The 13,957-nt window shown below is 44.8% G+C and overlaps 1 protein-coding gene across 2 annotated transcripts; it reads right to left on the minus strand.

Moving 5' to 3' along the window:
• Positions 1–1,309: 1,309 nt before the first annotated feature.
• LOC144104989 (defensin-like) lies at positions 1,310–13,371 on the minus strand. 2 transcript variants are annotated; one of them, XM_077638214.1, is made up of 3 exons: positions 13,209–13,349; positions 6,984–7,025; positions 1,310–1,567 (listed from the first exon to the last, which is right to left on the minus strand). In XM_077638214.1, the coding sequence occupies exons 1-3, from the start codon at positions 13,330–13,332 to the stop codon at positions 1,455–1,457; spliced, it is 279 nt and encodes a 92-aa protein (XP_077494340.1). In that variant the 5' UTR covers positions 13,333–13,349; the 3' UTR covers positions 1,310–1,454. The 2 variants fall into 2 exon arrangements, with proteins under 2 accessions (XP_077494340.1, XP_077494348.1); XM_077638222.1 differs by lacking the exon at positions 6,984–7,025 and having other exon boundaries at positions 13,209–13,371.
• Between the last annotated feature and the right edge of the window lie 586 nt (positions 13,372–13,957).

Consider the following 13,957-nt stretch of genomic DNA (forward strand, 5'->3'; position numbering starts at 1 on the left):
CTGCGGATAATTCCGACCAACGGGGGTTATTTAACGTGCACTGGCATCGTACAGTACACGGGCCTCCTAGGTAAACGTTTGCCGCCTAGAGCAGCCTGCCCAGTGCGGCAGACGGCAGTTAAAATAATGATTGGCTGCTTGGGAAGATCAACCTGGTTCGCACAAGGCTGACCGCTAGGAGCACCTGCCGTCACAGGGCAGTGGCGCATCGCTTAACCGCTGCACCAAGGCGCCAGGAGGGGTGTGATGACTCCAAGAGACCTATGAGCGTAAAGTAGAGGATGACATTCTGTATATATGGCAATTAACCGACCACACTATAGCGTGATACCTTTAATTCACAGCTTAAGTGTCCCTTCCTATTTTTTTTTACTAAGGTGATTGTTTTTGTGATAACAAATAGGTGGGGTTGGCGTTATGACGGCTCTTGCATATTTACTTTGTGCAGGTACATCTCTGGGGCGCGGTACCACGCTCGATCCCAGGAAAGAAGCTCGAGGAGGGTGACGAGGGCAGTTGTTTCGAGAATTTTCAAGTTCATCTGTTCCGTCGATAATTTGTGCCGTCCACTGCGTGCATAAAGGTATAATAGGCATACAATGGTGTTTATTAATAACGATTGGCATACTGCGCTCTTTATTAATGCCTTCTCTTTGGATACCCATAATAGTGCAGCCTGACAGGGCACGAACTGCTGTTTTTAACTTCGGCCTCGGCATCCAATGAGGATGAGAGCCAGCCAAAATGACGTAACGTTCTTCTCTTAGGTTGAAAACCTTGAATTCATAGTATCAAAAACTAAAAAAACCGCATCATCCTCCCTCCCTCCACAGTCACCCACATATGATTACTTTGTTGGACAAATGTTTAGGGGAATCCCCCAAGCTGCAGTAAATTTTTAATAAGGAAGCCCAATTACTCATTGTCACTCACCTATTAGCGCACCCACACGGCTACAAAGGAAAGCTATAGAGCTTTCACAGAAACTTCGTAGGTAAAAAGAAATTCATTCTGGTCAGGAGTTCGAAGCCGGGACCACCGCTGCCTGCTCTGCAGCACCACTCCCTCCAAGCTGCACGGAGGGGGGGTGGGGGAGGGGTTGAGGGCCTTCAGCTGAAAGGACGACAGCTTTGCTCACATCAGGAAGCTCTGAGACAGACCACAGAGCAAACCCGTAGCTGCATCTTGTGTTAGAGTTTTTCCCGAGTTCGTCTATCAACAGCATATTTTTATCTTTTTCAGAAAACAAGGGCAAGGAACGCTATCTGCCCCGGCCTTTTGCCGCAAAGAAGTAATCACAGCCTTGGAATTTTACTGTTTTCTATTTTAATCGGCGCTCTCGCGGTTTCGATCAGCGTACGAACGAGCTGCAGCTGAGCTCGAAACTGGCCTCTTCGACCCGTTAGGGAGCCTCATGCCAGGGACCTCGGACGCTCCCGTAGGCGGTGCAGGTCTCAGTCGACGCATTCGCAGACGTTGTCATGGCCGCAGAAGCCGTGCGATTTGCCGGCGCTGACGCACTGCCGCGAACAGGTGAGCTCGTTGTAAGGGCAGCCGAACCCACTACCTGCAAGCGTTAAGAAGGCAGCCAAGAAGAGCGGTGGTCAGAACAGGCAGAATGGATTGTGATCTTGTCTCATCGGGCGATAATAATAATGCTTATTTCGACACCATGAAGTATACTTAATAGCATCGCGTCAGTACTGAAAGGTGCCTGTGACACGGGCCCTAACATTTGGCGGCAACACGGCGGCTTAAACATGTGAGAATACATAGTCTTTAAAACTATGGGTAACCCAGACAATTGAGCAATGTTATGGCACTGCAATTAAACTCCTGCGGGAAAGAAAAATACAATTTAAACAGATAGTTTTGCTATAATCTCAATGCTGCAAAAAAGCCGATCTTGAATCAAGGAAAAGAGTGAGAGAGTCCAGTGGCGTGGACGTTCCTTCATTTATTAGATGGGAATATTTGAAGACAATTTTATTTTACAGTTTGCTGGGCAATCGTGGCTTTTAATGTTTTAGTCTTTGATAATCCTAATTTTATCTAGATATTTAAATGTCTCATTGGCCAATATATCTTGAGTTGCATACTTGCATGTGTTTCTACATTATGCACTTCCTGCAGAAGACATGGTGTGCTTGTAATTTCATGATTAACATCATGGAATAAGCGAAGGTGATATAATTCAGCTGCAGAGAAATTTTTGGATATGAGAAAGAGCTTCCTCGGTGTCATGTGCTTCAGGTATGTTTTCAATATTCTTAAGAAATGTTTTCAAGACGTGCACCTTTCAAAGTTTTTGTTACGATATTCGGGCACAGGCTTATCTACAGTAATTCCAATGGGAGCGAGAAAGCGAGTGGAACGCTTACACGGAGTACGTGAGGGCTTAGAAAAATTAAGCCGCTAATACGAGATATTTTTCTTTGAATGTAATTAACCCCACTGTGCTGAAATATTTATGAATAAACGAAACTGCGAGTGACTTTAACACTGCATGATTTCTAGACGGCTAGAATTGTTTTCTGTTTGCGTTTTTAGGCTTCCAGGGTGATTTTCACGTCTATAAATAGGTTCTGGCTTTAGAACATTCAGGTTAAAACTATTTTTTAATGTGTCTATTGGTATAGACGTTCTTTTTCACGGTTTATTATTGATACAGTGTCAATTATTCTTCACGAAAATAAATGGGCTGGTATCATCCACATATATTATGAATCTCCTAAGAAAAACCGCCGCAACTGGGTAGTTGATATAAGCATTAAACAGAAGTGAGCCCCCCCCCCCCCCCCCCCCTAAAAAAAAAGGCAGGTACTATGAAGAAAAACTCTTTCATTGGAAAACATTCCAGAGGCTCGCACAAAACGTCACAAAAACATTAAACGTATCCAAAAAATAGAAGGATAAAAAACATAGAACATGTATTTTGTGCGTTACTATGCCCAGACTGAGTATACAAAGTTAAATAGCCATTGAATGTAAACGTTCCGGCCAGCATAAAAAAAAATCATTTGCACGTGCGCATCGCTTTGGGCTACTCCGTAGTGCAGTGCCAAAGTGTACCTTGGGCTGTCTCTCAGGTAGCTGTGTCCGCTACACTGTTGGTGGTACGGAAGTGTTCAGAACATTCCAGGTACCTTCAGTGAAGCCCTTAAGGAAGTGAATCTCCTCGGCAATGGCGGAAACGAAAGATGCAGACGGCTACCTCTCGACAGACCGGTCCTGGAGGAGCAATCACCCCGGTCCGAACTAAAAGAAGACGAATGGACACCATCTTTTGTCACAGTGCTGTCGCTTGCACCTACAGAGTTAACTGTCGACGGTGCAAAATCGCGAGAACGCTGACCCCGCTGAGCTGGATAAGTGCGAGAAGACGCTATCTAGGACGCCATGCTTGCGCGATTGCTCCGTGTTGACAGGCTTCGTATGAAGTTAAAGTTACTCCCTTATGTAACTGAAGAAAAAATTGATCCCGAGACTGAATTAGAGTTCTTGTACATACTGAATGGAGTTACTTGTTCAGAAGAGGCGCTATCATTCAAATTGAAGGCTATGTGTAGGGGCGGTAAGCAAAGAGTTAACCGGGGTTTTTCTCAGGTATTCTGATGCCCTCCAGTGCCAGTACATCTAATCAGCAGAAGCAAACTTCATACCTCAAAACCCTATTTTTAAATATTAGTGGCGGCATTCCCAGAAACACCCGGTATTATTTTTGATGCAATAAAAGAAACTTTATTGAAAGTTCTTTCATGAATCACTGTTTCGAAAAGGTTAATAGGCAATGTTTCTTGTCAAACTCCTTAAAGCGCCTGTTTTTTTTCATGTGGCTTAGGAAATATTCGCAGTAAAGGTATAGACCTACATTCACCAAAGTTATTCGTGTCGCGTTTTTGAAAGTGAGAGATATACGTTTTGATTTGCATGTTTTGAAATAAGACTGCTTCGGTGAGGAATTTGTGATGTATGCGTGAGGCTGGGCATGAAAGTCAAGAACGTATTTCGTAGGTTTTAACTGTATTGAGTCCTGCTTTCTCGGCCAAAAATTTCAAAAATTAGAAACTTTTAAGACAGTGGTATGAAAATATGGCAGTTAATAGTCCGTTTTTGTCATATGTAGCTAAATTTTTCTTTTAAAGAGTTTCCATCGATCGCATCGAACAGATAGGACTGCGATAGAAAATAAATGGGGTACACTTTTGACGATAGCAAAAACGTGAATAGGAAAAAGATTACGAGACTTCCGTCGAGTTGATCTGTGGATATATTGATTGTTATAGTGACATCTAGCATTAAATAAAAAAACTGTGTTCATAAAAGGCCTCCCGCTCAAAAATGCTTTTGTCCAGTATTGCTCGGTATGTGGAATTAATAAATTTGCGCGAGCCTATATCGGTATCCTAAAACCATGAAAAATTTCGATAGATATTCTTGTCTAGAACACAATGTGCAATTACGGCAGCTCTAGTAGACCCCTCTGTTTAGAAAAAAAACACCCTTAAATAGACAATAAAAACGTTAGTTTGAAAAATTTCGGAAGAAACATTGAGTTCTTATTAGAGAGAAAAATAATATTGCAAAGAATAAACCAGTCACAGTTTCGCTCAAAACATCGGAGGTACTGATTGCTATTCTATTTTATTTATTTCTGTCCAAAGTTAGCCAAACTAGCCAACCGCGTTACTAAACGCTTTGCGTGCTTTGAAAAAAAAATTGCGTAAAGCCAATTGCAAATCTTAGGCATAGTAGCAACGCAAAAGACACACACAAAACAAGAAGAGCGAGACACCGAGAGACACGCACAGACGCTGCCTGTGCGTGTCTCTCTGTGTCTTGTTCTTCTTGTTTTGTGTGTGTCTTTTGCGTTGCTACTATGCCTAAGATAAGTAACCAACTCGCCCAAGAGCTCGTTTTACTAATTGCAGATCTCTATAAACTTGACATCAGACAGTGAGATAGAAAGAGTGAAGTATATTTTAAGAGGTCGACCAAGTACGCTTTCGGTGACTTTATTTGGATACACCTAATGGTAGGAGGTCCTAAAATAAAACCCCCCGAGAAAGTTGCCCATATACATAACACTGAAACGATCATGAAGCGATAGCAGCGAGTGAAGTGTTTCTGCAATGTCCGATGCATATTCTAGACATGCCACCTGCGCGCTACTTGCACATATGAAAGTAAGTTATAAAAACATTGTACCAGAATTTCGAAAAAGAAAGTAAAAATGCTTCGTTACGAGGAATGGAAAGACACAGCAAATGTCTAGCTCTCGGTGGAAACCTCAGTCGTGTCATGATGGAAGATGCGCACTGACGTCATATTGCACACGGCCACCTTTACCATTTCGTTTCCATCGATCAGCGGTAGGGATCTGATCGAGCCTCCTCGTACTCGGCATCAAGTGAACCACCGCAGCGGAGTTAGAAAATGCTAGTACTCAGCGGTTTCGTTGCCCTCGCGCTGAGTGCAGCACCCTCTCGATGTTACCTACAAAAAAACAAAAACAAACTTCAGGGCAAATTTAGGCTCCGCCTTAGTGGCGTGACGCGATAGCGTTTAGGGTTACCTTCAGTGCCCTGCGTGTCACTTTGCATGTCCTCTCGCCCATGTTTTGCCTAGTTGTTCATATATGTGGAATTCGGAATTCCCTGCTTTACAGTCACAGATCACGAGAAGTCCTCATATCTCTCCTGGCGCAGTGGCGTAGTGGTGCAGCGGTTAAGCGATGCGCCGTGCCCCCGCAGTTGGCTGTTGGCTCTGCCTGAACAGCCTTTCGCGACTAATCATTGATTCCCATCCGCCTCAAAAGTGGGAGGTGCGGGTGTCGATCCCCAGTGCCGCCGGGTACCAACCGGTGATGCAATGGGTACAAGCTTTCCCCTGACCTGGTGCTCGGCTTTTGTCTGGTGAAATGCTTGGGAAATGGGTCTTTGACCCAACCTTGAGTAGAAGAAAAACCTTTGTGCCATGGCACTCTTTGGCCAGAGATGGCCTTGCGGCAAAAAAAATTCAAATCATCATTATCATCATCATAATTCATTCAACTGCCACCTGCCGCGGCGGGCAGTTTTCTCACAACTCGTGGGAAGGTTACCACCTCCCACGATGGACAGGTTGTGATGACGTAACAAGGTAACCTTGCCTAGGTTGCAGAAGGGCTGCCTGCTTTTTCGCTCAAAGCGCCGGCAACGCCGACGGCGGATTTTCCGCAGATTAGCAGTCTTAACGCTATCATGTTAAAACCGGAGACGAAGTAACAGCACTCTGAAAAATGGACGCTATGGAAATTTACGATAAAACGCTACTCGTAAAAAACTAGTTCTGAAGATGCTCTGAAAAGTGGTTTTTGGATTTTCAGCTCCTACCCGGCGAGGTGGCTCAGTGGTTAGGGCGCTCGGCTACTGATCCGGAATTCCCGGGTTCGAACCCCACCGCGGCGGCTGCGTTTTTATGCAGGAAAAACGCTAAGGTGCCCGTGTACTGTGCGATGTCAGTGCACGTTAAAGATCCCCAGGTGGTCGAAATTATTCCGGAGCCCTCCACTACTGCACCTCTTTCTTCTTTCACTCCCTAATTTATCCCTTCCCTTACGGCGCGGTTCAGGTGTCCAACGATATATGAGACCTATACTGCGCCATTTTCCTTTCCACAAAACCAATTATTATTATTATTATTATTATTATTATTATTATTATTATTATTATTTATTCAGCTACATTCGTTATTTCGCTGGAGGTATGCCTGCATGTTAAACCTTTTCCTAAATTTCCTAATAAATTGGATTTCCCACGAGCAGGAAACACCTTTTTCTTCAACGCTCTGTTCGTTTCTTTTCCCGATTCAACGAGCGATGTGACTAGCTGTGTCCAAGAGGGACATGAGGGATTTCTTGGACCATGTGTTGTAGTTTCATTTTTCATTTGTTAAAAGGGAGATGAAAGAAACAAAAATAGACCCGCAATGCAGTTACTCACGCAGTCTAAGGTGATGGCTCTCTGGGGCAGCGTACAGGGAACCTGTAAATGTGCAGTAATAAGCCACAGTTTTTTATGATTTGCCCACCAAACGGGCTGAGGGGGAACTCAGCACACAGCTCGCAGTATTTGCTGCCGAAATTGACACTGTTGCGTCGCTCAGAGAAAATTCAAGTATAATTCTCATAGCTTAACAACTGGCTTGTTCGCGCTCAACTTTATTTTTGTTTTACGCTACGTGCAGGTCGGGTACTTGCCTGAATCAGTGACAATAAATTTTCAATATAGGTTGCACTGCCGTTGATGGAATAAAAACATTCCAAACTTAAAAACAAAAAAAAAAGGTTTGCATCTTATGCGATGATGTCGGACCAACAACCGACGCTTCTGCAACAGCTGTGCTGGCAGCGTCAGCCCTTGTAGGCGGCAGAATGACAGAAGTAGACCAATTCGAAACGCGCAAAAGAGTGGTTCACAACGGGGGCGAGAGATGGAGCCGCTGGCACAGCTGCTTGGAGAGCATCATTTTAACGACAGCTTAAGGCTCTCGTTCAGGCAAAAGGGTGGCGTCGTCCGGCGGTGTTGTGTAAAAAAAAAAGAACGAGTCGCGCGTTATGTAATGCGTGTATGTCTGGAATGAAAACATCGGAGTTTTTAAATATTTAATATATTTTGTCAGGATTGGAACTCACCACCTCTGCGTCACCAGCTATGCATGCTACCAAATAGGCACCATAGGAACTTTTTTCTTTCTTTATTGCATGGAAATAGTGCCGAAAAGAAAAATGTAAGCATGCTTACGCCACAGAACACCTGGCCACCATACCCCTGCACGACACCACCTTCCAAAACATCAAAAGTCTGGAAGACGCACACATGCATCCAGATAGGGGAGCCAGCTAGGCGGCTCTTCCAGGGCAGCATATGTACTCCCCGCACAAAAGCGCATTGCTCACGAAACAAATATTTCGACGACCGTGGTGATTCGGCGCGGCGGTGCATCATGCTGCTTTTCTAGAGGCTAAATAGTCCCAGCAACATAAGGAGATTATATGGCACAACAAAGTTTTTCCCCACAGGCAAAAAAGTGATACTGTAGGGTGTGATGTCAATGTCCTTCTTATTGTTCGTTTTAATATGTCCCACAGGAACATAGCGTCAATGTACGGAATAAAACAATGGTCAGTTGTCTGGTGCATTGCGCAGGCGGCAATTTATCGCCCATGGCGCAAGCATATCCTTAGCATGAAGCCATGGCTTCACAGGCAGCGTCAATGTGTGCAGTTTAAGAGGAATGTTTTTGCACAAGAAGAAGTGCACATTCGCCTGACACGTTTTAAAACACTGGCGTCAAGGTACTCCAGATAAGGTTGCCGATACAAAGGTACAGGGAACAAATACTCTGCAAGTGCCTGAGTCATCTGCCTTCTGGAGAGGCTATACAGGTGGCCTAAAGAAAAAGTGCACAGTGAGGAAATTGAAGGTGGCAGCAACTTCCTTAAGAAATCCCCATAAAGGCCCCTCACGAGTGTGTTCAGTCGATACGAATAGGAAAGGAAAATGAGCACTGAGACGCCTGATATGCACAGCTATTAAAAAGGGTGGTTTGACGATTTGAAAAAAAAAATACGCGAAACAAGCCGATGCACGAGGCCACGCAGTAACGTTGACTGGTATGGGGCATAAGGTAGTGATGTGTGCGTGGTGTTGGCTTAGTTCGAAGCTTGGTAATGTACTAATTACAGGAGTGAACCAGATACCTGCTCATGGTCAGATACTGATTACAGTAACGTTATTTCCGTAAACTGCACTGTTGAAGTGTTCAAATAAAAGAACGTGGAAATTTTCTTGTGATAAACGTGTTAATGTTAATAAAGAATAGTGAATGTGTTCAAAGAGAAACTGCCGAACGGAGCTATTAAAGCCGTCGCGTCATACCCTGTCACCCTAATTTTCGGCACGGTGTCGTCGCGCGAGATGGTGACTTTCTATTAATCCACACCGACCCGGGCAAGTATTTTATAGCGACGTAGTATAAGATAACTTACGGCAAAATGCCACCTATGCGGAAAATTTGAGCGCCAAGCCATGCGACGATATTTTCTGAGCGACGCAACAGTCTGTACATCTGCTGCAAAATGGCAGACTGATGGGAGAGCTCAGAGCTGCTAGAGTATATAATCATAACAGATGAGAAACACCGCTTCACAAATTTAATATTGTCCACTTTGCGGAGGTTAGCGAATGGTCGCGCCACCTATGAGGTGACCTGTTAGCTATGGGTCAGGCCCTGTAACTTTTGGTTTGGGTTCTGAGAAGCTCCGAGCTGTTCGACTGAACTCCGTAGGTGGCTTGGTAGTACATAGGGTATTCTGCAACAGGCATGTTCAGATAGCTTTAGGCCGAGTTGGCGCATGTTCTGATCCGCGCGGAGGGAGCGGAGATAACGACATGACAAAGCACAGCACGAATTTATGTTTTCATTGATCTATTTATTGATTGATTGATTGATTTACTCGTCCATTCATGACAACGCTAGCGCCCGTTATCGGCGGTTTATTAAACCAGCAAGTGACATGGGGAGCTCAGGAACAACATCATGTGGCTCATCGCCACAAAACCTGGAATCGAAGTATTTTCGGCAACTGGCAAGAGCCACGATGAGGTTGTGCGCGAAAATAGAGCGTTTTTCTTCGCTCGCAAAAATTTCAATCCCTTGAAATACTCGTATGTCGCATTTTTGGACAATTAGCAGCAGAATAAATTTATCGCTTTTTTAAAATGCCTTTTAATCGTATTGTCCTGTAGTTGCATTTGTTTGGGCTACGGTGTAATTTTTTAGGTTCTGGCGCTTTGCGTTAGACATGTATTTGTATGGTTTAGCACTAGTCTTGCTAGAACGTCTTCATCTGTTTCTTGATGAGGCGGTTATTTTGTGCTTCCAATAAAAGAACAATCTTGATACGTGGTTGGGTTCCTGGCTTTGCGAGAATGAGCCACATTATTTTCAGGGTCTATAAATATGTCACCTGCTCATTCAAATCAACGCTTGTGCAGTGAGTGCACTCGTGTTTTCTTGTGTCGTTTGCGTCTCGCCTTTAGCTTGTATAGTGATGCACTGCACCGGAGACCATGCTACGATGAAAAGAAAACGCTATTGTAACTCACGATACTTATTTTAAAAATTATTTACATTTTTAGGTGACACATTCTGTGTACAAATGATACAAGAGAGAATGAATTACAAGGAAATAGGTACCCACGGCTTGGTTATGGAATGAATAATGCAGTTACGAAGGCTCTCTGAACATTTGAGCATGCGTGCATGACAAACCGTGTGACCGAAAGCGCAAGAGTGATTCTACGAATAATTTTAGAAGGCCGCTGTGTGCCCGGTGGGAATACGTCAGCGAAAACGCAGTGTTCAAAGGGAGAAGTGCCATGTCTCAAAGTATAGCCTATTCTTTCTAACAGTCAAGCAGTTTCAGTTTTACCATCAGCACGCCGAAATCTGCCCTTAATAAAAGTGCTTCTTCACGCATGCATATTCAAATGCATTTTTAATATTCCCACCAGGCAATGATTGACATTCTAGAGAAGCCAAAATCTTTGCGATAAAGGATGCGTTGCTGCCATAACGAAACAGTTTTGCAGTTAATTTGTGTACATGAGCAGCCCCGAATGCTTGGAATAAACTTGTGAGGGCCTATTTGAGCTCTGGAGTTTAGACAACTTGGCAGAATGGATGATTTTTGTCGATACCCCGTTTAAATCAAAGTGGTTGTTGAAGCCTTCTTGTCTAGAGTTAATGTCCATGTCCACACTGCATAGAAGACAAGAAACATTTTTGCTCAAAATCTGTCTTACTCCGAGTAATCTCTGCGGTAAGCGCTGAGTTACATGTGATCCTAAGCTATTTCGGTCACAGTTCTGAGCGATTGATGATGTATTTGTATCCCCCGACGTGGTGACTCATTGGCTTTCGCGTTCGGCTGCTGATTCCATGGTCACGGGTTGTATCCTTACGGCGAGGGCGTATTTTGATGCAGGCAAAATACAAAGTTATCGCAGCTTAAAGGAAATCAGGTGGTCTAAATTAATCTGGAGGCATCCACTAAAGAGTCTCTATTTGCCAAGGAGTCGCTTCGGGACGTTAAACTCCGAACTGTGGTGTATTTATTGCGTGCATTTTTGTAACTTTCAGGCCTATTCAATTTCGTTGCCATTATAAGCTTTACATGGAGCGCCATATATGTGCTCGTCTTTAAGTCTCATTAGGAACCCAACTTGAGCAGTGTGGCGATATGAATGTTTATGTTTATGTATCGCTCATGGCGCAGTCAGCACCATTTGTACAAGCTGCTGTTGATGTTTATCTCTTGGGCGCCCATCAGTAACTTGGTGTCTGAACAGCAGTGCTTCTGAAAATCAGCGGCAAATGGGGTGTATATATAATTGCACCTCGTAAAAATTTCAGTCTGGACGTTGGTGGTGTAAGGATAAGGGTTTGTTTAGGGGCGCAATTATGTCTCAGCCATTTTTAATCTGAATCACGAACTACATGGTGACAAGGCCCCACGTGTTACGAGAGTTTCGTGAGCATGTTTCAGCACTCGGCCAACTCTTATTGCCCTTGCATAAGTGAGGAATTAGAATTTTGACCCTCGGAAGCAGAAGGTGAAAGCTCTTGAAATGTGTAGAGTGAACTGGCGTTTTCAAAACATGTCGTCTGTACGTATCAGGTTTGCCAGTAAGGTTCAGCAGAAGTACCACGGTGCCTCAACCGGGCTTCGCGTGTTCTAAATAGACAGCAGCCACATGCTGCGTGGACAGATAAAACGTAAGCGAGAACGATAACAGGAGTCACGTGCACGTTAGAACCACAGCGCAGGCTGTCGATATTAAGATTGCCCCGGGGCAATTCTTCACGGTAAATTTTGCACCTAAACATAGAGCAGGAGCACTAGATGGGTTTTTTACACACTGGCAACGCCAGAACATCGTAACAAGTGTTGCGACATACAAGATATAGCAGATTTAATAACGCAGGTGAGCGTCATTGTGGTTTAGTTTGGTTTATGGGAGAGTTTAACGTTCCAAAGCGACTCAGGCTACGAGGGACGTCGTAGTGAAGGGCTCCGGAAACTCGACCACCTGGGGTTCTTTAACGTGCACTGATATGGCACAGTACACGGGCTTCTAGAATTTCGCATCCATCGAAATGTGACCGCCGCGGCCGAGAGCAAATCAGCGTCATTCGAGTCAGCAGCCAGGTAACCTTAAACAAAATTTCTGGAATGGCGAAGCAACGCTAAGCGACTGCTTAACGTAAAATTTCCAACGAAACGTATGCCGCTGCCATCTTGAGCTTTGCTTACCGGTATAGTTATGTTTTTATTGATGGGTTAACTAGAAGGGTGTGTTCAATCGGGAATGGCGAGCACCGGCTCTCAGCAGCCAGTGGAAGGTGGCTAACGAATGAACTTTGTGTACTACCTGTAGCAACCTAGTATACTGCCTCGGATATAAGGAAGCTTAGTGTGCCACCTTGGATGAAACTATCTTTCGTGTGCTAACCTCGGATATAATGCACTTTCGTATGTTACCTCGGATAAGAGGAATCTAAGTATGCCACCTCGTATTTAACGGACTTTAGTTTCTGAACAATGGGTGTAAAAATATAGTGCGGATATAACTGAGCAAAGTGTACCACCTCGGACGTTAGTGTGCGAACCCCGGATATAGCGAAAGGCTTGCTGATAACGCATTCAAACGATGCACCGAGGATCGCCTAGAAGTTTTTGTTTTTTGTATCTCTTAATACTTGTTGTTTTCATCACTTTTTCTCATTTTGTCCACATCTTATATTTTTTGAACTGGGTACTGGCACCTGCTTCTACTTGGCTCTGACAGCCGCGGTTGGCTGAGTGGGTGGCGACTGCTGACTGAGGGCCATCGCGTATGAGCTCCCAATGGCCAAAAGAGTGCATGCGCAGCATTTAGCGATGCTGTATTCAGGACATTGGTTGGTAACCGGTTTGAATTGTACAGGTTGCCTTTAAAGCGTAAGGACAAGCACTTACTGTCACCCGGGCTGTGCCTGCAACCTTGCAAGGCGTTATAGCGAGGTGCCTTCAGTAGAAGTTCCTTCATTAGAAGGCACCTCGCTATAACGTCTTTTAACTGTATAAAACAAAATCGGAGCACCAGGCGGCTCGGCCTCACCTGAAACTAGCACAGCCATCAAGAGGAACAGGAAGAGAGCCATCAGAGCTGCGCCGGCTGCTACCCACGTTTCTGCCTTGGAACGAGTGCGTGTCTTAGCGCTCGCCGAGCCGCCGCTCGTCATATACGACCAAAGAAGCACAGTGAAACAAAATACACTTGTACTCCGCAATTTGCTCTATGACGTGCCACGAGTCGCGCGTGTCGTAAAGCCCCCCCTCCCCCTTCTCTGCCGCTTTTCTCCCCATTACCCACCGCCTTCCGTTAGTTTACTCCTGGCCGCTTAGAACGCGCCAAGAGAAAGCAGATTGCTGCTGCTCGCTTTGGTGCGGACTGCTGGCACGCCGGCTCTTTACGCTGTGACTTGCTTCACGTGTTTTCTACCCGTTCGTAAACATCAGATGCACGAAGCCCTAGTCAGTCGCTTTCCAAGCTGAGCTGAAGCACCTAAAAACGCTCACTCACAGTCGGAACGTTTTCTTTCACCGCAAGAAAGAAACCCCAAGCCCGACTGGATAGAGCCGGAAATCGAGCTTTCGATATCCTATGCTCGACACCCAGTAGTTCCAAGTGGCGCTTCGGGGAGCTGTTAGGAAATTCAATAAACATTTGCTGAACAAAAGAAAGAGAAGACAATCGACAGGCGGAGCCCCATCGGAGGGGGCCTCTGTACAGTACCCTAGCTGTGTTAGATAAGCAGGCGTGGCGTCTCTCAGCCATAACTCAAATGAGTTGTGTTTGGGATTTAC

Source organism: Amblyomma americanum, chromosome 1 (assembly GCF_052857255.1).
Source record: "Amblyomma americanum isolate KBUSLIRL-KWMA chromosome 1, ASM5285725v1, whole genome shotgun sequence".
Lineage (NCBI taxonomy): Eukaryota > Metazoa > Arthropoda > Arachnida > Ixodida > Ixodidae > Amblyomma > Amblyomma americanum.